Source organism: Anolis sagrei, chromosome 4, assembly GCF_037176765.1.
Source record: "Anolis sagrei isolate rAnoSag1 chromosome 4, rAnoSag1.mat, whole genome shotgun sequence".
Classification (NCBI taxonomy): domain Eukaryota; kingdom Metazoa; phylum Chordata; class Lepidosauria; order Squamata; family Dactyloidae; genus Anolis; species Anolis sagrei.
The window spans coordinates 33,035,609-33,061,310 of record NC_090024.1 but is presented as its reverse complement, the minus strand read 5'-3'; the positions used below and the strand labels follow the sequence as shown (position 1 = coordinate 33,061,310).

Below are 25,702 nucleotides of genomic sequence, written 5' to 3'. Positions count from 1 at the left end.
ACTGTATTTTATGATTTGTTTTATTGTTTTGGCATTCAAACTGTTGCCTGTTGGTAGAACACATACACAGCATACATTCAATGCCATTAAACAGACAGGACAGACAACAGATAGAGGTATTATTTTGGCATTTCCCCCCTAACTTCAGCGTCCTGGAGTCTGCACTCAATTCCGTCCACAAGGGGGTGCTGTCATTCCATTCTCTATGACTAAGAGCCTTGATCACAGACTTCCTCCTTCCTTTGATTGCCGGCATTTTTTTTTTATATTTCCTTTATGGTACTGAGAACACCTTTCTACATCTTCCAGCATCTCTATGACCAACACCTGCTGGAAGCTCAACATAGAATTGCATTGGAGGATCTAGATATTGCTAGAGAGGGGTTTTCTTTAGATATCTCTAGGTCCTACAGCATATCAGGAAGAAGTTGACCACAGAGTCGCAGTGGAGGGCTTAAAATTCCTAGGAACATTTCAATTAAATCAATGAATAATCATATCTGCAAAAATCAAAACCACAAATGTAGAGGGATCGCTGTACCATTCTGGGAGCTAGGCAGCAACCAGATGAGTCCCAAGATCATCTCCAGTCCCCAACTATTAATTGGCCACAATGGTGGAGGGTATAGGAGTCATCTGGCTGTAGTTTTAGGGCCAGAGAAGAGAGGACTGTATGTGAAAAAAGCTGATTCTTCTTGCCTAAGTGTATAAGGGCAACCAAGTGGCATTTAAGCACACTCTTGCAATTAGCCAATGGCTTAGGAATCAGAGCTGCCAACAGAACATAAGCAGATCGATGAAACATTGTGGTCTAATGTTACACTTTGAAGGGTGGTAAACTTCATTCCTGGTAAACTTCATTCCAAGGCCAACCGCCAAACCCCAAGAAGAGCCCAAAATGCAAGCAGCTGTTTTAATGTTTATCAACAATTTAGCTCCAACAATTTGTAATTCTGTCAAGAATAGGTCTTCTGCAAAGCAAATGGCCCATACTTGCCCATTTAAGATGAAAACCTTAAAATACTTTGCATTCCAACAAGAATAGCTTTTAACAATATGATGCTGCTGAGGAAAAAATCATTTTCCTCCTAGCGACTCTGAAGATTGCAATTTTGTTGAGAGAAACTTGAGGAGGGTTGGCTGCTAAGGTCATAAATTGTGCTAATCGACATGTTCTTCTGGTTTTTCTACGGCATCAAGACTGTGTTTACATGCTCCATAACTACCTACAGCATGTTTTGGAAACTATGAACCGGAATGGTGTTTCCTCCCAGCTATTATAGAAATCACCGTATTGATTGGTCCTGATTGGGGCCGTGTTTTGGGGTAAGAATGGCTCTCCATTTTGAGTGAACCTTAACAAAGAAGCAATAAAAATAGGAAATTTCACACAGGGGATCTACAAGACTGGAAAATTACAAGCATGTGGTTATTTTGCATGGAATCTCTGTTATGCTTTTATTTATAAGCACTTTGGGAAAAGAGAGCTTCTCAGATTCGGTGTTTATTTGCATGCGCAGAGACTGTCACACTTCCCATTAATTTGTCATAATTTGTATTTCTGCTCAGAGACTCCAGCTATGTAAACTCACCCCCTGGTTTTAACTATCATTTGTAATTTACCCAGCTGTTCACCTAACTCCAGAGGCCATCTGTCCTGCAGCCTATTCCCAAAATGAGGCATTATCTCTAAAATTATGGTGTAATCACTTCTTCTGAATTCGTTTCCGAGTCAGCGCTTGACAATTCCTCAGGGTTGTAAGTCTTTTAGAGTTTAGCTTGAGGGTCTGTTCTCACAATCACCTCCAAAGTTTTGGTCTGATGAAGAAAGTAAAGCTGTTTTGACTACAGCCTGTGGCTACAGTTGTGCCTCCCTCAGCTGCACAAAGCTATCTTGGGCTCTTGATATGCTACTGAATTATGGCTCATTGACACACATTTCTTTTGTTTGTCAATGTTGAATTATTAGTCTTATCAAAATTACAAAAAAACTTTTAAACATAATTAGAATCAATCAGTTGAAAGGCAAGACAAAGATCTTCAAGTCATTTCCAAGCTATGGGGTTTTCTTGGCAAATTTTGTTCAGAGGGAGTTTGTCATTGCCTTTCTCTGAGCGTGGGAAATATCACTCACTGAAAGTTGGCTAATGAGTTTCCACAGCTATTTGGAGATTCAAACTCTGGTGTCCCAGAATTCTAGTCCAACATACTAATAAATCGTGAATAGTTGCTGCTGCATGCCTTCAAGTCATTTCTGACTTTTGGCAACCCTAAGGTGAGTCTATCAAGGGGTTTTCTTAGCAAGATTTGTTTTGAAGGGGTTTGCATTTGCATTTCTCTGTGGCTAATATTGTGTGGCATGTCCAAAGACACTCAATAGATTTCCATACCCAAGTAGGAACTCAAATTGTGGTCCCCAAACTCATAGTCCAGTGCTTACATTACTGCACTATGCTGGCTAACTCTTGTGAATAATCTAATTCCTTGCTGATGCAGGACATTCAGTGACTAAATTTGTTGTTGCTGCTGCTGCTGCTCCTGCTTCCTGTCTTCAAGTTGTTTCCAACCCTAAAGAGAACCCATCACAGGGGTCTCTGAGGCTAAGAGTGTGTAATTTCCCAAGATTATGCTGTGGGTTTTCATAGATGAGTGGGGATTTGAATCCTGTTTTCCAGAGTTGTGGTCTAGTGCTCAAAGCACTGTGCTATGTTGACTCCATAACACATTACATATCATTAATGAATTGTTGCTGCGTGCTTTCAAGTCATTTTCAACTTAGTGTGCCCCTAACATGGGGTTTTCTTGGCAAGATTTTTTTAGAGGGGATTGACATTTGCCTTCCTCTAAGGGTGAGGAAATGTAACTTTTCCAAGGCTATTGAGTGGCCAAGTGGTGATTCAAACCCCTCCAGAGTCATAGTTCAATGTTCAGAATACTTCACTATTCTGGCTTTTACTATGAGCAATACAAATTAGGGCCCCTGGTGGTGCAGTAGGTTAAACCACTGAGCTGCTGAACTTGCAGACCAAAAAGTTGGTGGTTAGAATCTGGGGAGTGTGGTGAGCTTCTGCTGTTAGCCCCAGCTTCTGCCAACCTAGCAGCTTGAAAACATGCAAATGTGAGTAGATCAATAGGTACCGCTTATGCGGGAAGGCCACAAGACCTTGAAGGTATCTGCAGACAATGCTGGCTCTTCAGCTTAGAAATGGAGATGAGCACCACCCACCAGAGCCAGACACTACTAGACTTAATTTCAGGGGAAACCTTTACCATTTAATACAAATTATATGAAAACTCCTACAAAAATAGACACTCAACTCACATAACTGTGTATAAGATTGCTGTCTAATATAATATTTTGCTTATTGCCTTAGGGTGCAGTGATCTACACATTTATATGGGAATGGTGAATTTAATTGACAACTACAGAACTAACAAAATTCTTTTCCACCCATAACCACACTACCTACATATTGAATTATACAGCTGTCAGATACATAGGTGTGGTATCAGGCACTCAGGAATAGAAGGATCAGGAAGTCCTCCCATGGAGCAAATGCCTGCAGACACATCATACGGATACAGTTTGCAGACATGATTTAGGCAACATTTCAGCAGTGGGTAGGAGGGCTACCAGGGCTACCAGGACAAGTTTTCACCCTTTTGACAATATCCTCCTAGCTTATTCTGGACAACATTCTGCTGGCAAGAATGAGCTGCCTTCTTATGCCTCCCAATAAGACATTATTGTTTATGACATTTTCATATAGATGGCCAGCACAGTAAGAGTGCATAAAACAGACACCTAGCTCTCCAGATCTTCTGATTTAATTCTGTGGGAGAATCTTAAGACAGAAATATGAAGCAAGCAGGAGAATATGAGCTATTAAATTGCTAAACTCTTCATCAGCATCCTTGGAAAACTTCTCAAACAGATTGTACATGATGAATTGAAGACAGTTTTCAAATTAATAGTCTTACTCAGAATAAGATCATCTCTCACATTTCTAATTTATTGACTTCAGAAAAAAACAATTTTAAATGCTATCTCTTCCCATGATGAGAACCCTGTAATCCACAGACATTGTTAGACTGTCTATGGATGGTATGTCTGCTTTGTTCTCCTATATATTTAACACACACACACACACACACACACACACACACACACACACAATAAATATGTAGGGAATCAAAACAAAAGCGGTCATGCTGGTCAATGAAAAGGTCTACAATTATTTTATATTGATCTATGTATATCTAGCTATGTGGAAGCCAGCATGGTGTAGTGGTCTGAGTATTAGACTTTGAGTCTGGGGATCAGGGTTTGAATCCCTGCTCAGCATGGAAGCCCACTGGGTGACCTTGGACAAACTATACTTCCCCAGCTTCAGAGGAAAGCAAAGGCAAAACCCATCTGAAAAAAAATCTTACAAGGATGATCCCATGTTAGGTTCACTTTGTTACCATGAACCACACAATAAGAGTATCAATCTATATTTCATGGCAAGAGTAAGTGTGGTCGAATTGACTGAATGTTGGATTAAGACAGGGTTCCATCCAGGCATGTAGCCGGGGGGGGGGGGGCTCGGGGGGCTTCAGCCCCCCCCCCCCCCGAAATTCTCATGGTGGTTCGCGAAAAGGCCTTACTCGTGCATTATTTAAACTGTTATGTTTATTAATATCATGATTTGATCACCATTCTCAATATATCCCATATGTATGGGGGTATTGGGGTAATGATACAAAAGGTTTGCTAAGCTAGACCCTCTTTCACTCAGACTCAGCCCCCCCCCCCGAAACTCAGCCCCCCCCGAAACCCCCCCTGAAAAATGTTTAGCCCCCCCCGAAACGAAATCCTGGCTACGGGCCTGGTTCCATCCCCTACTTAACCATGCCAATCCAATAGGTAATCTTGGGCAAGTCATACATTTTTAGCCTTAGAAGGCAGTGACAAATCTCTTTTGAATGAATCTTGCCAATTGAATCCTTTCATAGGCTAAGTAAAAGCTGGAGGTGATCTGAAGGTACATAATAGCAATAACAAATATTTGTTCTGTGGTTTGGGAGGATCTCACCAAGATGATGAATGATGACATAGCAGAAGAGGCTCTCAACACTGAGAGGCGAAAAGCAAGTGTTGCCTCTTGTTTGTCTTACTAATTGTTTCCTTAGTTAACTTAAGTATAATGATTCATGTTGGCTTTCCAGTTGAAGGGAGAATGTCAGATGAATTTATTCCACTACTGATTCCCAAAATTAAGAGGGAATGTGCAACGTGTGTCACATCTGGACATCTTATTATTTATTTAATTATGCAACATCTGTTGGGTTACAAGTTTGTACAGATGATGCAGAGATGGCAGCTATGATTTGAAACTTGTGGGTTCACAGCACCATCTAGCGGGCAGACAAAAATGAAACAATCATGCCCTAGTAGCTATTGATAAAGTAGTGTGGTTTCAGTGCAAGTTGGTTGTTACATTCCGGCCTTACACAGAATATTACACAGAAGTCACTCTTCAATTTCAATGGTAGTATTAATGATTGACCTAATGCCTCTTTTTATTTATGCATGTCTTGGTCAGTGAACATTGTTTATGTCCAGTCAATCACCTAAATCACAATTCAGTGACAGAAAAGTGCTTTAAGGTTTTCACTGATAAGAATGAAACTGGGGGCAGATTTGGGGGTTTCAAGTGGTCTAATTTATAGGATAATTTCAAAGACTGATTCCCAGGTCCAACTGAGGAAGACATGGTGACTAAAAGCCCACCAGAAAAACATGAATGGAACAGTGTCATATGCTGCTCACTGAAAGACCATGGCCTGCACTTAAACACAATCCGCACTGACAAAATTACCATGTGTAAAAGGCCACCTTACTGGGATCGGCACACATTATTCGCCGATACTTGGGAAGTGTCCGATGTGTGATCCAATACAACAGCCAGCAGAGTGATCTTGTTTGATGTGGACTCATCCTGTTGTATTTCAAATAATAATAGTAAGTTTATTTTTATACACCGCCACCATCTTCCCAAAGGGACTCGGGAGGGCTTACAAAGGGACAAGCTCAAAGACTACAAATAAAACAAACACATTAAAATAAAATCAACAGAAGCAATCAAATAAAAACATATCACAATCTCAAAGCAACATAATAAAAACAATATCATGGCAGAGAAAATCGAGGCTAGGTTCAGGTTCAAAGTAAGTGCACTGGTTCCTAAATAGAGCTGAGGGAAAGTGCAAAAATTCAAAAGGGCCGGGCTAAAAGGGTAACTCTTAGCCGTAAAGTGTTGAGGTTACTGGAGAGAGGGCCAAACTAAAGTGCAGGAGCTTAGATAAGGTTGGGCCAATTCTTTGGTGAACTGCCTAGTCAAGTTTTCAAGTCTTTGCAGAAAATGGACAAAGTGGGTGCCTGTCTGATCTCCCTAGGGAGAGAGTTCCAGAGCCGGGGGCCACCACCGAGAAGTCCCTCGGTGGGAAAGTCTATATATCTCTATCTGCTGTCTGTCTTGTCATTGTTATAATCGTAATTGAATGTTTGCCATATATGTGTTTTGTGATCCGTCCTTAGTCCCCTTTGGGATAAATAAATGGACCAGTGCCAGTCTGTCAGTCTTTGATTTCCAGTCTAAGTAAGAAATGGCTATAGCCAATGAGCACAATATGTCAACTGTCCTTGGCACATGGGGAACATTCATTGCTATCCTCCACATCAGCTAGCACTGTAACATCATAAAGTCCAAAGCAGCATTGTCAATCCTGAGGAATAGTGGGAGCTGCACAATTCACAATTCTGATTAAAGACATATAAGTGTTTGTCAGATTTGCTATTCAGCCATCTTGTCACCCTCAATATGTTGCTACAAGTTTGACACTAGTTGACTTCCAAAAGAAGCTGGACAATAACCTGGTGGGAGAGTTCAACCTAGAGAGGAGGTGGGACTCAGTGGAAGACAGGGGTCCTTCCAACACTATGATTTTAAGGGCAAAGCATGCTCTAGAAATAAAACATGTTTTGCAGGTCAATTTTTTCAAAATGATGGGGTAGACACAGTGTTACAGTCAGCTGCAGATTTATTTTTAGTTTTTGCTAGAATATAAACATTTTTGCCAGAATCTTTTTCAAGACTAAGCTACCCCAAGATTTTAGAAATGAAGACATAATTAGCATGTTTTTTTAATGCATGAGTCTATCATGAGACAAGATAATGTGTGTGTGTGTGTGTGTATATGTGTACATTCTACCCGATGGATAAATGAGGTGTGAAGAAGAGACTCATATATGGCATCTACAACAGCTCTGGTCTCTGTAAATATGTGAAACACAATTGTAGCCAGGCATAGCAACAATTGTTTTGGCAAGATCTTCCTCATGACTATGAAGCTCTGTTTTATTTCAGGGTGGGCAAATCATTTCCCAGTAATATTCTTGAGGCCAAATTCTGTGGGGTTTTTTTTTTACTAGTACAACTGAGAGACAATCAGAAGAACCAGTGAAGAATAGGTTCCAGGCAAGTTGAGATCAAATACTATTTTATCTTTGTAGGTCTTGGCTCTGAAGGTAGTGTTTCAAGTTTCTGCTTCTTTCAGGCAGGTCCACTGGTAGAATTCAATGATAAAATACAAAACCTTGAAGCCATTATTCCCTGCTTGAATTTTAACTGATGAGAAGGCACTGTTTGGCTGGGACTCAGTCCAAAACCCATCATCTACTTGACTGCAGCAAAAGTTTGAAAAGGACCAGCCTCAGAATCAGAAAACCACCCCTTTTACTTGTATTGATATTAAACAGATAAAAATGTACAGAGTGGTAATGCAAAGAGAATATTGCTTTAATGATAGAAGTAATACAATCCAGGGTTTTTACGAGTCTCAAGCTGGCCCAAAGTTGTGCTACGGAGAAACATAGACATGAAGCCCCTGATTACGATTGGGACAAACTACTGGTCCTTCCAGTGATGCAACTCAAAAGTGACTCTGCTAGATTTCAGGCACGTCTTCATCATTGACCATTAGACTTTGCTAGGCAGAGATAGGTGGGTCTTCCGACTGCAAAATACATGCATTATCATTTAACTATGATTGTATACTACAAGATAATACGCAATGTCATACATGATGGGTTGGGACACTTTGATCCAGATTTCAACAAAGTGCATGGGCAGTGATGAGATCATGGAAATTGGGACCCAAACCCAAAAGGTCATAGAATCATCGGGTTGGAAGAGCCCTCGTGGGCAATCCAGTCTAACCCCCTGCCAAGAAGCAGGAAAATCTTATTCAAAGCACCCTTGACAGATGGCCAATCAGCCTCTGATGTATGGTAGATCCACTGCCATACATCATGCCTATGAAAAATGTCACTAGCAATGGTTTCTCTTTGAAGTGTTATAAATCTGAGGCCTTCAATGGTCATGCACTTTCATCCCTTCAACCATCTTTTAGGGTTTTATTTTTTAACAAATATAAATATAAATATAAATAGGGAAGCTTCTGAGCTGCAGAATAATGCAGTGGCTTAATGTCATTTTGTTCCAAAAACTGTCTCAGATGACTTGCCACCCAATGGGCTCCAGAAGACAAAATGAACATAGTGGGTGGGAAGAATCCACCTTTTCATTCTGAAGCTTACCCAGCCACTCCAAAAACGTACTGTTGTCAGAGAAGGGGAGCATTCCAGAGGCCTAAGAGCAGAGGCAGGAATACTTGGGTATTTGGTGAGGCTTTAGTTATGCAGTCATGATTTAATTGATGCATATTATTTTTATACTTAAAATACTTACGTATTTTTTTCGTGTCAGGAGTAATAATGGGTTAAACCCTTGTGCCAGCAGGACTGCTAACAACAGGTTGGCGGTTTGAATCTGGGCACGGGGTGAGCTCCAGTCTCAGTTCTAGTTTCTCATGTGGGGACATGAGAGACACCTCCCACAGGATGGTAAAACATCAAACATCCGGGCGTCCCCTGGGCAACATCCTTGCAGTCAGCCAATTCTCTCACACCAGTAGCATCTTGCAGTAGTGACTTATGTATTAAAGAAACATAATAAACATTCCTAAGCAGCCTCCAGCATAAAAAAATATGTAAATGTTTTATAATTAAAGATTATACAGTGGGACCGCCAGATTAGCAATTTCTAGCGACCAAGGCTCACTGTATTCCATATTAGTAAATGGCAGTGTTGTGAATGTAGACAATGCCATCATTTAATAATATGGGGCATGGTCACCTATGGATTTTTTGTACCCAGGGTGGGCCCCAGAACTGAACCACTGTGGCGGGTCCATTGGAAAAATAGAACACATATTATGTTTTCAGCTGGGCAAGGCCTGCATAAACAGGTATTGTTTCAATAGTCATTTGAAATAGAATGCAATCTTTATCCTTGGGACCACACAGGGGAAAGTGTACCAGAAGGTGGGTGTCACAACTGAGGAGCCTTTCTTTCTAGTACCACAGAATGGTATCATGCTATTTCAAAACAACAAACAAAGCTTCTGGTGTAATTTCGCAGGCCGTATATAGAGGAAGTCAGCCTAATTGGCATTCCAATCCTATTTTTTTGTGTCTTCAAGTCATTTCTGACTAATAACAACACTAATGCAAATCTGTCATGAACATTTCTGTGGCTGCATATCTGACTTGCCAAAGATGACCCAGTGGGTTTCCACGGCCAATTGGTAAACCAAAGTATGGTCTCTAGAGCTGTAATGAAACATTCAAACTACTACACCACACTGGATCTCTAAACTGATTTGTTTCTGGCTTTATATAGAAAAACCTGATAGCAAAAAGAGAGGGGCCCAATTCCCTGTATCAGAAGTATCAGAATCAGGGAGCATCCAACTGAGCAAGCTCTTTCTCATGTTCCCACCGGATATGTTTCCCAAGGCAGTAGATATATGTGCCTGTATTTATCCACCCACCTATCTAAGTCAATAACATTGCGATGGGAAAGCAAGTGTAGCTTTAAAAGTTATAGCAAGCATGTTAAAACATTTAACATTTATGTTTTAACATCTCCAGATTTTATTAGGTGTTCTTTATACAGTCATCTGCACTGTTTAAAGACTAAGCAATAATAGAAAAGGAAATACAACTAAGAGTGATTGAAGTAATAAAATCCTGAAACTAAATAGCATCTCATAATTCATTTTACACAGCATATATTAGATTTCATTACATCAGTACATGACTTAGTAGTAAATTCTCCTGTGGGTCATAAACATTAAGGTGCTGTCATATTGAAAAATGTGGTTTGTTTTTTAAAGTTAATCGGTGAAGCACTTTGTAGATCTATGATACACTCCCATTTAGTGCCAAGGTAAAGAATACTATGCTGTGTACACACAAAAACATGGCACTTTAAAATTAATATCATGTCTTGAAATGATTAATCATAATACTTGCAAGCAACCATTTACAATGTTCATTCTACACGTACATGAACTAAAATTGATTTTGTAATACGTAAATAGAGATATATTTAAGACTAAATAGATTTATCTTTTTGATGCCCATTTTAATTTGAACAGTTTTCTAAACAATTTGGCATTTTTGTCTTGCCTATGTCTTTTGAAATTATTTGTATAAATGTAGGAAGCGGCCTTATATTACTCCAGACCACAGCTCAGCACTACCTACACTGATTAATAACAGCTCTTCAGGATTTTACACAGGATCTTTCCCAGCTGTACTTGGGAGATGTAGGAGCCGAACCAAAGCCCTTCTGCATGCAAACAGGCTTTCAGGGTGATTTACAATAGACAAAAAAATCCAATCCGTGGACCCACAGGACAAAAATCAATATGGTGGTGGAAATATGGATCTGTTTAAATAGACAGGTCTGCCGCCATCATGTTTGATTTATCAACAAAACATCTGATGCTACTGTAGCTAAGACTATTCCACTCCTAGGAAATAAGTGCAAGCAACACTAAAGAGATAATGTATTGTCGAAGGCTTTCATGGCCAGAATCACTGGGTTGTTGTAGGCTTTTTCGGGCGATATGGCCATGTTCTAGTGGCATTCCCTCCTGACATTTCGCCTGCAAATACAAAATTTAAGTATATTTGGGAAGTCGAACCCTCAATCACATACTAGTTTCCCCAGCTATTTTTCCCTCCAGGAGGAGCACCAAAGTAATAACAGAAGCAAAGACAGACGTGAATGTTCAATAAAGTGATTAGTGAGAGGGAACTCTAGAGAGCATGTTTGCCCTTTTGTTTTACTTTTCTGTGCTTCCTTTGATCTGTAGACTCAACCTTTTTGCTTCCTATTTGCTTGCAGAGGTCACTTCCCTCTTCTTCAAAAGTTTATGAGTCCTTTGTCTACTGGTGTCTACAAAGGCAGAACCCATGAGGTTCCTGGCTTGCATCAAGAGTCAGCCTTAGGGGCTCTTCTCCTGCAATTTCCTTTCCTATCCCAAGATGGATTTCTTGAGACAATAAATATAGGTTTTTCTTTTTTCACTTTATAAGAGTGTTCAGGAATATTTTCTCCTGCTTTGTACCACATATTGCACTGGTTACCCTTGCACTCACCTTAATATCAATATCGAATATTCCTACAAGTAAAGCCTGGTAGGAGAAGAACACCAAGGAAGCACTAAACTCTCTTTACTTTTTAACCTCTCTGTGCTTCAAAATGAGCTCCAACAATACACATACAGAATTCAAAGTGATAAGACTGCCTCAGACAAAATACAAAGACAAGCACATCAATGAATTATCTCTTCGCATCACAGTTACTTGTGTTACAACTTACTGAATTCAGATCTGGGCAATGTTAAACTCCCGCTAAACAAATTTTGCCAAGATAACCCTGTGACATGTTCACCTTAGAATCTCCGTAAGTTGGAAATGACTTGAAAGTTTTGAAACTGAAGCTTGATAGTCTTCTGTTGGGGGTGCTTTGTTTGTGCTTTTCCTGCATGGCAGAATGGGGTTGGACTGGATAGCCTGTGTGGTCTCTTCCAATCTATGATTCTATACTGGAGATGTAATGAAATGAGTTTCATAACACAGTTAATAGTTGAAATGTTTTATTAAATCTAACTATACATTTTGTATGATTTACTCGGCATTCTAGAGTAAATTACAAGACAGCCAGATTGCAGACACCCATGTTCACTGAGTGTCTGTAATCTGGCTGTGTTACTGAGGGTCCCCTGTTGGTACAGCGGATTAAACCACTGAGCTGCTGAACTTGCTGACTGAAAGGTTGGTGGTTCAAATCCGGAGAGTGGGGTGAACTCCCGTTTTTAGGCCCAGATACTACCAACCTAGCAGTTCAAAAACATGCAAATGTGAGTAGATCAATAGGTACCGCTTTGGTGGGAAATATTGGTGCTCCATGTAGTCATGCCAGCCACATGACCTTGGAGGTGTCTATGGACAATACTGGCTCTTGGGCATAGAAATGAAAATGAGAACTACCCCCCAGTGTCGGACACGACTAGACTTGATGTCAAGGGGAAACCTTTATCTTTACCTATGTTCAGTGAAAAAGTAATTCTTTTTTTAAGAACGTGTAAGATTAAAAGATTATACAACTCAAGTGGCTTTGTTTGTATTCAGTGCTACAGATGTGGCCCTTACTGAACTGCAACTTAATCACCCAACTCAGCACGTCTAATAGGAATTATCTGTATTAGTTTGATTGCATTACAGGTTAAATTCATGTGGACTCAAGAAGTAGAGAAAACAGACACATGCTTCTGCTTTGCCAACTTTTACTTTGGGCCAATTTGGAGCCCCCTGGGTTTTCTTGTTCCCAATGTTGAATGTTACAGGAGAAGTGGGGATGTCATGTTTTTACTTTCCTTTCTTCTCACTAACATGGACAAACGCTCAGAAGGAGACCATTGCTTACTCATTCTACATATGAAGCAACACATTTCAACACTGACCACTGAATTCTACACCTTTTTACTCCAAGCAGGTCCTCTTGATCCTAATGGAATTTTATTTCAAATTACAGTCAATGTGGCTGAAGCATGCAAACCAGATTTGTCTCAGTAATTCAGTATATTTGTCCAAATGACTAATTCAGGTTACATGAGGCAATTGTCTTTATTTAAAGATTGGCAGGAAATACAGATTCCTAAGGTATTATTAATGTAGCATTCTATTTGTTTGGGTAGACATGATAAGGATGACGTAATCCCAATCTAGCTTTGCTGCTGTTGAATATTTATGTTGCTGCATCCCTGTCCATGGCAAGAAGAGGTGATGATGGAGATATATATATATATATCTCATTCTGCAGATGAGTGTCCCCTTTAAAATGAATCAGAAGAACAGTAACAAACTTGAAATGCTGTTGCTTATCTATCCTTTCAGCTGCAGGAAACAGCTGTATTATGACAGACAGGATGACTCAATCAACTGGAATGACGATCACAGATCACCATGTTGGCAGGGAATGTTGCTAAAACAGACTTGAACCAATTCTTTGCAATTTAGGAGAGAGGATTCTAAGATTTGGTAATGTTTATTTGAGTTGGATGAACACATACCAGTGAGCAAAGAGTTGCACAGATTTCTTCTCAATACTCAAAAGTGCTCAACAGATGTCCCTACCTGAATCATATAATTTAATTTTTTGAAACAAACACTTGAATGAAACAATGACAGCAGCAATTATTTCTTGTCCCATTCTTCTCTTTCAAGTCTTTCACGAATGACTTCTTTCAGGTATGGCTGGAGATATGGTTTATCCTGAAAACAAGAACATTAAGGATATTGGAAATGGGTGCATCTTATTGTAAGAGCAAGTTTAACAGAACATCCTTAACAGACTACCTGTTGTAAGGAAGAGAATACATTTTTCCGAATTTTTAAATTCCTGAGGCTCAACTTCTACAGGCCTTGTTCTCTGTTGCTACAAAAGCACATCTCATGTACTTTTACACACCAATACAGTTAGCCACTTGGACCTACCAAACTTTTTTTAGATACCAAAGGATTAAGACATGTTCTGACTAAACTCACAGCCTTGAATTTAACATGTTTATAATGAAGATTTTCCTACTTCTTGGCAGGGAGTTGGACTGGATGGCCCACAAGATCTCTTCTAACTCTAGGATTCTATGAAGAGAAGTTAAGTTGAGCCTGTCCAGGAGCTTTTCACCCCTAAGAAGTACAGTTCCATCCTTATCAATCATGGCCTAAGCTTTTATGGCATAGAAAGAACTAGTTCAAGAAACCATGTGTCCCACTTGGATGTGTTAGCTTTCAAGGTGTTACAAAACTTGGTGTAACCTTTCAAAGTCATTTCATCTGATACTTGCTGTTAGCTTGCAATTGTATCCATTTACTCTTCATCTTGGTGATATGTTTGACATCAGAAAATTTCTCTTATTTTCAGCTATAGCTCAGACCAATCCAGGTTATTTTAACAACAACAACAACAACAACAACAACTTTATTCTTATATCCCACCACCATCTCCATGAAGGGACTCAGGGCAGCTTACATGGGGACCAAGCCCAGCATAGACAAGGGTTACAAGGTAACACAATTAAAAACATATAATAATAAAAATAGAATTCAAACAATTAAAACCAGAACAATAAAAACATTATAAAAATACATCAACCAACATCAACAACCAGTAGTCAGGAAAGGTGGGCACGTTCAGATTTGAGAGGGCAGGGTACGGGCTTGTGCAAAGGCAAACTGTGGGGCCAGGGCTGGAAGTAAACTGGTGGAAAACCAAACAATAATTTAGGGCTAGGCAGACCTGATCTGTAGCTAAACCATTATTCAAACGCACATTGGAACATCCAAGTTTTTAAATCTTGTTCTCCTTGGTCCTATTATTTGGAAGAAAGCTTTCCCTTATCTGCACAGACCTTTCCTGGGTATCTGTAATACCACCACGCTCAAATATGGCAAGACATTGACAACCATCTTTTAATATATGCATTAAATAATGTATAACTTTCTATTACAGATCAAGATGGATAATATTATGAAGTTGAGTATAAATTTAAGGCTTTAAGGCAGTGTTTCTTTACCTTCCTAATGCTGCGACCCCTTAATACAATTCCTCATGTTGTGGTGACCCCCTACCATAAAATTATTTTCATTGCTAACTCATAATTGTAATTTTGCTACTGTTATGAATTGTAATGTAAATATCTGATATGCAGGATGTATTTTCATTCACTGGACCGAATTTGGCACAAATTCCCATTACGCCCAAATTTGAATCCTGGTGGGGTTGGAGGGGCACTGATTTTGTCATTTGGAAGTTGTAGTTGCTGGGATTTCTATTTCACCTACAATCAAAGAGCATTCCGAATCCCACCAACGACAGAATTGGGTCAAACATCCCACACAGAACCCCGTGACCAACAGAAAATACTATGTTTTCTGGTGGCCTTTGGTGATCACTCTGACACCCCCCTGTGACCCCACCGGGGGCCCCGACCCCCAAGTTGAGAAATGCTGCTTTAAGACTGATGCAACATTATTTTCTGAACTTTTTTACTGCACTAACCTGACCTAACAGCAATTACAAGCATACTAAGAACTATTTGAACATAGAATTATTTCAGTCAAAGTACACCAAAGTGGAAATTTATGTAAATTCATACCTCTTCATATTTTACCCACTGTTCTTTAGGAAGGATCTGTTGCCTCATGGACAAGTCTAATGCCCTCTTGATACGAAATATTCTCTCATTGTACTTCTCTTCAGGAAGTCTCTTTAGTGCTTCCTTCACATCTTCATCTTCATACATTGTATCATCTCGCAGAAGTCCTGCAAAATGTTAAATTAACCAAAAATACTAGTTAAGTACCAACAAAGGCAGATAAAGCTAAAATTTAAAACCATCGAAGTCTGTGTGTGTCGCAACCAATGCCCAACTTGAACATCTTTCTCCCGCTCTCAAGGACAAGAACACTTTGCTCTAGACTATAGCCACTGAATTATTCACTCTGGAGGAGCTGCATTAAAATAATCATGACAAATATAAGACATTGCTTTATTCACTTATCCAAAAATAGCAATGCGAAGGCACAGAAAAATCTGAAATACCAGCCTCCTGAACTTAATTCTCGCCCACCACAACCAATGCCAATATATGTTTGCATTTCTTTTAATCTTGTAAATAGAATCATAGGGAAAAAAATCCCTAAGACATATATATTTAAGTAGTAGAGGATGCAGAAGTTTGCATCTCTCTTGGGAATACAGGGTATCTATAAAGTATATTTACCATTTAAATCAGTGGTTCCCAAGCTTTGGGCCTCCAGGTGTTTTGGACTTCAACTCCCAGAAATCTCAGCCAGCTTGCCATCTGTTAGGAACTGTGGAAGCTGAAGTTCAAAACACCTGGAGGCCCAAAGGTTGAGAATCACTGATGTAAAGTCTATTACCATTTAAATGGTAAAGAAACTTTATGGATAACCTGTATATTCACAATTTTGTACAAAACTCAGGCTTTTACATTTTTGAAAATAGTAAATGTACTAAATACTGTAGTACAAATTTACTGATCTCATAGTATTATTAGTTCCCACTAGAGTTGGATCACTAAATTCTTTAACTTACATTAATGCTGACTTATCAAGTTACCGTTATTCAATAAGTGTAGTTAAGCTGATACTAGCATAATGTATCAGCCTAAATTATGAAGGAAGCCCTTTATTATTTATTTACTTACTATATTTGTATACCGCCCCTCTCAGCCTTCTGGTGACTCGAGGCGGTTTACAAGGCAACATTCAATGCCACCAAAAACACAATTACAATATAAAAACTTTAACATCAATAAAATCATAACAGCTGTAATAAAACATAATTCAATAAATACTCATAAAAAACAATGTCTCAATCCCATCTTGTAGTTGATTTCGTTCTTATGTCCGTTACTCAGTATTCACAAATGCCTGCTTTAGGTTGCTTAAAGCAGTAAACTGTTTGGGCTTATTTTGAGTATTTGAGTATATATTTTGGGCTCCAAAGTTCTCCACTTGAGACTAACTTGTTTAGTTCAACAGTACACAGTCCTGAATACACACAAGATTCCATGGTAAATTATCTGAATCTGGATTCTATGATAATTAATACGACACATTATTCATGTCTCAACTTAGAACTCGTTGAGACAAGGGCAAGTCATTCCACACATAACTCTGTTAAGGGCCAGAATAGAATAACCAAGTAAAGCACAAATACTGTAAACTGAATAGGTTGAAAATAAGTACACAAAATGCCACTCCCCATTAAGTCTCATTAGTCTAGTCATCCATATTATAATTGGGCCTTTACTTTATAAAGAACCAGTGCGCCACTTACTAACCAAATATTGTCAAACAGGCACAATGAGAACAGGCTTTATATTCACCGTTAAGAGCACTGAACAATTTCTAAAACCAAATTCAATCATACAGAAAAAAAGATCAAAGAGCATATAATAAATTGCATGAATGGGATAGAATCTTTTCTAGCAGCAAAACAGAGCAATACGTTATCTAAAGCAGCATTTGCCTACCAGCAATTTAGGCTGCAATCCTGTAAATACTTATTTGAGTATAGAACACAGTGGGACCGACATATTGGACTGCATAGCTAACAAGGCTTGTGTTTCACTTTGAAGATATCTGCAAGTTATAGGAAAAAACACTTGCTACCCTGAGAGACACCATGGGATAGTGGTTTGCGTGTTCGACTAGGAGTCTAGTAGACCATAGCCAAAATCCCTGCTTAACTATGGAAACTCAGTGGCAAGTCACATTCTACTTGCCTCAGAAAGATGGCAAACTCCCTCTGAGCAAATCTTCCCAATAAAATACTGTAATACATTTGCTTTTGAGCTGCTGTTAAGTTGGAAATTATATGAAGGCATGCAGCAAGGGCTCAGAGGCAAGCAGCCCCACTCTTGCTGTATCAAATGTTTACAATATTTACAATACTTTATGTTGTTGTTCATTCGTTCAGTCGTCTCCGACTCTTCGTGACCTCATGGACCAGCCTACGCCAGAGCTCCCTGTCGGCCGTTACCACCCCCAGCTCCCTCAAGGTCAGTCCAGTCACTTCAAGGATGCCATCCATCCATCTTGCCCTTGGTCGGCCCCTCTTCCTTTTGCCTTCCACTTTCCCCAGCATAATTGTCTTCTCTAGGCTTTCCTGTCTCCTCATGATGTGGCCAAAGTACTTCAACTTTGTCTCTAGTATCTTTCCCTCCAGTGAGCAGTCGGGCTTTATTTCCTGGAGGATGGACTGGTTGGATCTTCTCGCAGTCCAAGGCACTCTCAGCACTTTCCTCCAACACCACAGCTCAAAAGCATCGATCTTCCTTCGCTCAGCCTTCCCTAAGGTCCAGCTCTCACATCCGTAGGTTACTACAGGGAATACCATGGCTTTGACTAGGCGGATCTTTGTTGCCAGTCTGATGTCTCTACTCTTCACTATTTTATCGAGACTGGACATTGCTCTCCTCCCAAGAAGTAAGCGTCTTCTGATTTCCTGGCTACAGTCTGCATCTGCAGTAACCTTTGCACCTAGAAATACAAAGTCTGTCACGGCCTCCACGGTTTCTCCCTCTATTTCCCAGTTGTCAATCATTCTTGTTGCCATAATCTTGGTTTTTTTGACGTTTAGCTGCAACCCGGCTTTTGCGCTTTCTTCTTTCACCTTGATTAGAAGGCTCCTCAGCTCCTCCTCGCTTTCGGCCATCAGAGTGGTGTCATCTGCATATCTGAGGTTGTTAATGTTTCTTCCAGCAATTTTCACCCCAGCTTTGCATTCATCCAGCCCCGCACATCGCATGATGTGTTCTGCATACAAGTTAAAAAGGTTGGGTGAGAGTATGCAGCCTTGCCGTACGCCTTTCCCAATCTTGAACCAGTCTCCTGTTCCGTGGTCAGTTCTGACTGTTGCTACTTGGTCCTTGTACAGATTCCTCAGGAGAGAGACAAGGTGGCTTGGTATGCCCATCCCACCAAGAACTTGCCACAATTTATTATGATCCACACAGTCAAAGGCTTTAGAATAGTCAATGAAGCAGAAGTAGATGTTTTTCTGAAACTCCCTGCCTTTCTCCATTATCCAGCGGATATTGGCAATCTGGTCTCTCGTTCCTCTGCCTTTTCTAAACCCAGCTTGAACATCTGGCAACTCTCGCTCCATGTATTGCTGGAGTCTTCCTTGCAGGATCTTAAGCATTACCTTACTGGCATGAGAAATAAGGGCCACTGTACGGAAGTTTGAGCAGTCTTTCGCATTTCCCTTTTTTGGTATGGGGATATAAGTTGATTTTTTCCAGTCTGATGGCCATTCTTGTGTTTTCCATATTTGCTGGCAAATGGCATGCATCACCTTGACAGCATCATCTTTTAAGATTTTAAACAGTTCAGCTGGGATCCCGTCGTCTCCTGCTGCCTTGTTGTTAGCAATGCTTCTTAAAGCCCATTCAACTTCACTCCTCAGGATGTCTGGTTCTAATTCATTCACCACACCGTCATAACTATCCTCAATATTATTATCCTTCCTATACAGATCTTCTGTATAGTCTCGCCACCTTCTCTTGATCTCTTCAGCTTCTGTTAGGTCCCTGCCATCTTTGTTTTTTATCATACCAATTTTTGCCTGAAATTTACCTCCAATGTTTCTAATTTTCTGGAAGAGGTCTCTTGTCCTTCCTATTCTGTTGTCTTCCTCCACTTCCATGCATTGCTTATTTAAAAATAGTTCCTTATCTCTTCTGGCTAACCTCTGGAATTGCGCATTTAACTGGGCATATCTCCCCTTTTCACTGTTTCCTTTTGCTTTCCTCCTTTCTTGGGCTACTTCCAGTGTCTCAGCAGACAACCATTTTGCCTTCTTGGTTTTCTTTTTCTTTGGAACGTACTTTGTTGCCGCCTCCTGAACAATGTCGCGGACTTCTGTCCATAGTTCTTCTGGGACTCTGTTTACTAAATCTAGTCCTTCAAATCTGTTCTTCACTTCCACTGTATATTCGCTAGGAATGTTAGTGAGATCATATCTAACTGGTCTGTGTATTTTCCCTGATCTCTTTAGTTTTATTCTAAGTTTGGCAATAAGAAGTTCGTGATCTGAGCTACAGTCAGCCCCAGGTCTTGTTTTCACCGACTGGATGGATGTCCGCCACCTTTGGCTGCAAAGGATGTAGTCAATCTGATTTCGGTGTTGACCATCTGGTGAGGTCCATGTATAAAGCCGTCTTTTAGGTTGTTGGAAGAGAGTATTCGTTATACACAGCGAGTTTTCCTGGCAAAATTCTATCAGCCTGCGTCCCGCTTCATTTTGTTCTCCCAGACCATGCTTGCCTGTGATCCCTGTTGTCATTTGACTTCCCACCTTGGCATTCCAGTCTCCTGTAATGAAAATAATGTCTCTTTTTGGTGTATTATCCAGTAGGTCCTGCAGATCCTCATAGAACTGATCTACTTCTGCTTCTTCAGCAGCTGTGGTTGGGGCATATATTTGGATCACTGTAATGTTGAAAGGCTTTCCTTGCACTCGAATTGAGATCATTCTGTCATTTTTTGGGTTGTATCCAAGCACCGCTTTAGCGAATTTCTTATTAATTATGAAGGCTACTCCATTTCTTCGATGTTCCTCTTGTCCGCAGTAGTAGATCTGGTGGTCATCTGATGTGAAGTGGCCCATTCCAGTCCATTTCAGTTCGCTGACCCCCAGAATGTCTATCTTTAGTTTTGACATCTCACCAATAACAACATCCAATTTGCCCTGGCTCATAGATCTTACATTCCAGGTTCCTATGGTGTGTTGATCTTTAGAGCATCGGATTCGTCGTTCACCTCCAGTACCGTCGGCCGCTAGCCTTCCTTTCGGCTTTGAGCTAGCTGCGTCATCACATCTGGGGCTAGTTGAACTTATCCTCTGCTCCTCCCCAGTAGCATTTTGGCCATCTTCCGACCTGGGAGTCCCATCTTCCAATGGCATACCGACATATCTCTGGTTGTACTGGTCCATTTAGTTTTCTTGGCAAGGATACTGGAGTGGTTTGCCATTGCCTTCCCCAGGGATCACGCTTGGTCTGACCTCTCTGCCACAACCGTCCCGTCTTGGGTGGCCCTTCACGGTTTCGCTCATGACATCATTGAGTGCTCAAGCTCCAGCGCCCCGACAAGGCGGTGATCCTTTGCTGGATCCTTTACTTTATAGTATTTACTAAATCAAATATAAAGGGTCAGTTAATTCCGGCCAATAGGTAAGCACAACAAATCTTGACTCACATGCACATAAATTAAAATATTACCAGTTACCAATGAATCTTTTCTCCTACAAAAAAATCTTTTAAGTTATGCTAAAATCATACCAGGCTTTTTGTTTTGGGTAGAGTTTTTTGTGCTTTATTTGTGTTGTTGTTTTGCAATAAGGGCTTTACAGTAAACGTAAGTTGAGACACCTACCAAGTTTGTTGAATCCGGCTAGATTGTAATACCACTTCCGCACACTTTCAAGCAAACGACCACTGGCTGCAGCTAGAAACACGAATTATCACCATTAATTGAGACTGGAAAACCAAGAACAGGCAGTCCCCAAGTTACGAACAAGATAGGTTCTGTAGGTTTGTTCTGAAGTAGAATTTGTATGTAAATTGGAACAGGTACATTTTAAAGTGTCACCCTAGCCATATATATTAGCTTTGGAAAGCATAGGGAAGGGTTAACATGCCTGCGGGGTTTGTTTTGCTGTCTGTGACCCGGTTCAAAATATTTCATCTCACTTTTTGTCCCTGTGATAATTGGACTTTGAAAAATGTGGCTTGTTGTGGAAGCAAAGATTGGTAATAAAGTTTCAGTGGAGACACTCCCCCCCCCCCCCCAAATGAAGTTACACAAAAATGAGATTCTATACAATCCTTAAGAACAATGTTATTTTCTGTGACAACTATTCAATGACAGAATAGACTGCCTCAAAGGGCAGTGAACACTTCTTCTTTGACGGAATTTAAACAGAGACTGGTGGGTGTCCTGTACTGTAATTGTATATTTCTGCATGGCAGAGGCAAAATCAAATAGCCTTAAGCTTTCTTCCAGCTCTAACATGCCATGGTTCCTTCAACTTCTAGTGCTGTAGTGTTTCACTTCTGACATTGTAGAGTTAATGCTGTTTGACACCACTTTAACTGCCATGACTTGTTGCTTTGGAATTCTAGGAGGGTCTATGGGCCCTTCCACACAACCCTGTATCCCAGAACATCAAGGCAGGAAATCCCACATTATCTGAGTGTGGACTCAGGCCCCTTCCACATAGCTGCATAAAATCCCACATTATTTGCTTTGAACTGGAATATATGGCAATGTGGACTCAGATAACACAGTTCAAAGCAGATATAGTGGGATTTTCTGCCTTGATATTCTGGGATATGTGGAAGGGCCCTATGTCAGGCAGCCTCCAACTGTAAACTTCCAGCTGTTTGGGCCTTCAACTCCCAGAAGCCGTAGCCAGCTTGTTCAATGGTTGGGAATTCTGGGAGTTGGAAGGCTGAAACAGCTGGAGGACTGTAGTTTGAGGGTGCCCGCCCGGTCTATGTAGCTGTTATATTGTTTAACTTGATTTGTTTTGATGTTAATTTGTGTGTGTGTTTTTTCCTCCTGGCATTGAATGTTTGTTATACATGTTGGAAACCGCTTTAAGTCCCTTTGAGGAGATAAAGCAGTCTATAAATAACCTTGTTTATTATTATTATTATCATCATTATTATTTCTTCCCTGTCTGTTTTTGCAGTGCCTCTTTTCTACTCTGTATCCATCTTCTAACTCAGGCATGGGTAAACTTGGGCTCTCCTAGTGTTTTGGACTTCAACTCCCACCATTCCTAATAGCCTCAGGCTTAAGCAGCTAAGGGGGAAAAGGAAAGGGCCCGAGGCTGTTAGGAATGGTGGGAGTTGAAGTCCAAAACACCTGGAGGGCCCAAGTTTGCCCATGTCTGCTCTAGCTGGAACCATCTACCTCAGTAAATGGAAAAGAATAAATTCCCTTACCTCACCTTGATCCAGGAACAGCTCCTTCAGTTAAGATTTCTGTTTATTTTCCCAAGAAGGAAAATATGTTCCACCTTAGTTACCGGATAGACTACTGCAACGCGCTCTATGCGTGGTTGCCTTTGAAATCGATTTGGAAGCTTCAAATAGTCCAACGAGAGGCAGTCGGGGTAATAACTGGGGCAGTATACATGGAGCACACAACTCCCATGTTATGTCAGCTCCACTGGCTGCCTGTTTGCTACCAAGCACAATTCAAAGTGCTGGCTTTGGCCAATAAAGCCCTAAATGGTCCCAGTCCAGTTTACCTGTCTGAATGCATCTCCCTTTATGAACCACCGCGGAAACTAAGATCTTCTGGGGAGGCCCTGCTCTCGGTCCTGCCACCATCACAGGCGTGTTTGGCGGGGATGAGAGCCCGGGCCTTCTCAGTGATTGCCTCCCGGTTATGGAACTCCCTTCCTGGCAATATTAGATCAGCTCCCTCCCTCCTGTCCTTCAGAAGGATAGTGAAGACCTGGCTAAGGGACCAAGCCCTTTGGAGCAGTGCAATGTTTGAATATATTTATGGTTTTATGTCCCAGCATTGAATGTTTGCTGTATATATGTTGAGCTCCGCCCTGAGTCCCCTGCGGGGTGAGAAGGGCAGAATATAAATGTTATAAATAAATAAGTTGTGAGCAACTAAGGTGGGAATTTAGGACATAGCTCACCTGGGAGCATCCCAAGACCTCAAGGGGTGCACCTACACACTATAGAGTTAATACAGCTTGACACCATTTGAGCTGTCATGGAATCAAGAGAATCATAGAGTTGGAAGAGGCGTCATGGCCCATCCAGTCCAACCCCCTGCCAAGAAGCAGGAATGTTGCATTCAAAGCACCCCTGAGAGATGACCATCCAGCCTCTGCCCTGGAGTGTGGTGGAGGCTCCTTCTTTGGAAGCTTTTAAACAGAGGCTGGATGGCCATCTGTTGGGGGTGCTTTGATTGTGCTTTTCCTGCATGGCAGGGAGTTGGACTAGATGGCCCATGTGGTCTCTTCCAAGTCTGATTCTACAGTGTGAGGCAGCAGTTCCACTGCTGAACGGCTCTCACAGTCAGGAAGTTCTTCCTAATGTTCAGATGGAATCTCCTCTCTTGTAGTTTGAAGCCATTGTTCCGTGTCCTAGTCTCCAGGGAAGCAGAAAACAAGCTTGCTCCCTCCTCCCTGTGACCTCTCACATATTTATACATAGCTATCGTATCTCCTCTCAGCCTTCTCTTCTTCAGGCTAAACATGCCCAGCTCCTTAAGCCGCTCCTCATAGGGCTTGTTCTCCAGACCCTTGATCATTTTAGTCGCCGTCCTCTGGACACATTCCAGCTTGGTCAATATCTCTTTTCAATTGTGGTGCCCAGAATTGGACACAATATTCCAGGTATGGTCTAACCAAGGCAGAATAGAATAGAGGGGTAGCATTACTTCTCTAGTCGTAGTTTTACAAGGCCTTTAGCCTCCTCTATCAAAGAATGCTGGCGCTTCATCAAACTACAGCTTGTGTATTGTTGAAGGCTTTCATGGCCGGAATCACTGGGTTATTGTAGTTTTTTCGGGCTGTATGGCCATGTTCTAGAACAGCATTCTCTCCTGACGTTTGGCCTCCATCTATCCTCGGAGGTTGCCTGCCATAGACGCAGGCGAAACATCAGGAGAGAATGCTTCTAGAACATGGCCATACAGCCCGAAAAAACGACAACACCGCTTCTATGATTGTATGGCATTGAGCCTGGGCAGCAACCTGCATTAATTCTACAGAAGGCCTGGCTTTGGCTCAGAAACCTCAAGGCTGGGGTGATCTTCCCTTCCTCGCCTCTCCAATGAACCCCTCTCCAGCAGCCTTCTCTACCGCTGTTCATACGTCCGCCCTCGCCCTCTTTCCTCCACTCACCAGGTGCCCTCGCCGCCATCTTGACCTCCGAGAAGCGCAGCCGCAGTGCGTCTCGGGAAAGACGACCTCCTCGCCTCTGAGTCACGTGACCCGCTCTGTCACATGACCACTGTTTCTCAGCACAGATTGACTTGCATCCCTCGTCTTAAGCTGCCCTTTTCTGGAAACGTTGGGGGAAAATTAGATGATGGTGATGATTTTAGTATGAGTGCCCATTGGGAAGTGATGGATCTTTCCAGTTCCTGCATGAAACAGATGGTGGGTGCCTATAGACCAGGCCTGGGCAAACTTGGGCCCATTAGGAAGAACTTCCTGAATGTACGAGCTGTTCAACAGTGGAACTCTCTGCCTAGAGGTGTGGTGGAAGCTCCTTCCTTGGAAGCTTTTAAACAAAGGCTGGATGGCCATCTGCCCGGGGTGCTTTGATTGTGCTTTTCCTGCATGGCAGGGAGTTGGACTAGATGGCCCATGTGGTCTCTTCCAACTCTGATTCTGTCAGGCATGGGCTAACTTGGGCCCTCCAAATGTTTTGGACTTCAACTCCCACCATTCCTAATAGCCTCAGGCCCTTTCCTTTTCCTCCTCAGCTGCTTAAGGCCCAAGTTTGCCCAGGCCTGGTCTATAGAGAAGAGCAAAACTCTGTCCCTCTTCTTTCTCTCCTGCTAATTAAGTGCAAACTACTAACTCACTACCTCTGAGGATGCTTGCCATAGATGCAGGCGAAACGTCAAGAGAAATGCCTCTAGAACATGGCCCTATAGCCCGAA

General features: G+C 41.3%; 1 protein-coding gene across 1 annotated transcript; it reads right to left on the bottom strand.

Annotated features, from left to right (window-relative positions):
• Nucleotides 1-13,489: 13,489 nt before the first annotated feature.
• On the bottom strand, nucleotides 13,490-25,039 carry UQCRB (ubiquinol-cytochrome c reductase binding protein). Its single transcript, XM_060775635.2, has 4 exons — nucleotides 24,936-25,039; nucleotides 21,431-21,502; nucleotides 15,619-15,785; nucleotides 13,490-13,735 (listed from the first exon to the last, which is right to left on the bottom strand). The coding sequence occupies exons 1-4, from the start codon at nucleotides 24,952-24,954 to the stop codon at nucleotides 13,658-13,660; spliced, it is 336 nt and encodes a 111-aa protein (XP_060631618.1). The 5' UTR covers nucleotides 24,955-25,039; the 3' UTR covers nucleotides 13,490-13,657.
• Between the last annotated feature and the right edge of the window lie 663 nt (nucleotides 25,040-25,702).

Bases quoted from the DNA above. Each gene is read 5' to 3' on its own strand.
- UQCRB (XM_060775635.2), bottom strand. The intron at 15,786-21,430 runs GTAGGTGTCTCA...AACATTTTGCAG, and splicing joins AGCCGGATTCAACAAACTTG to GACTTCTGCGAGATGATACA. The intron at 13,736-15,618 runs GTATGAATTTAC...TCTTGTTTTCAG, and splicing joins AGTGGGTAAAATATGAAGAG to GATAAACCATATCTCCAGCC.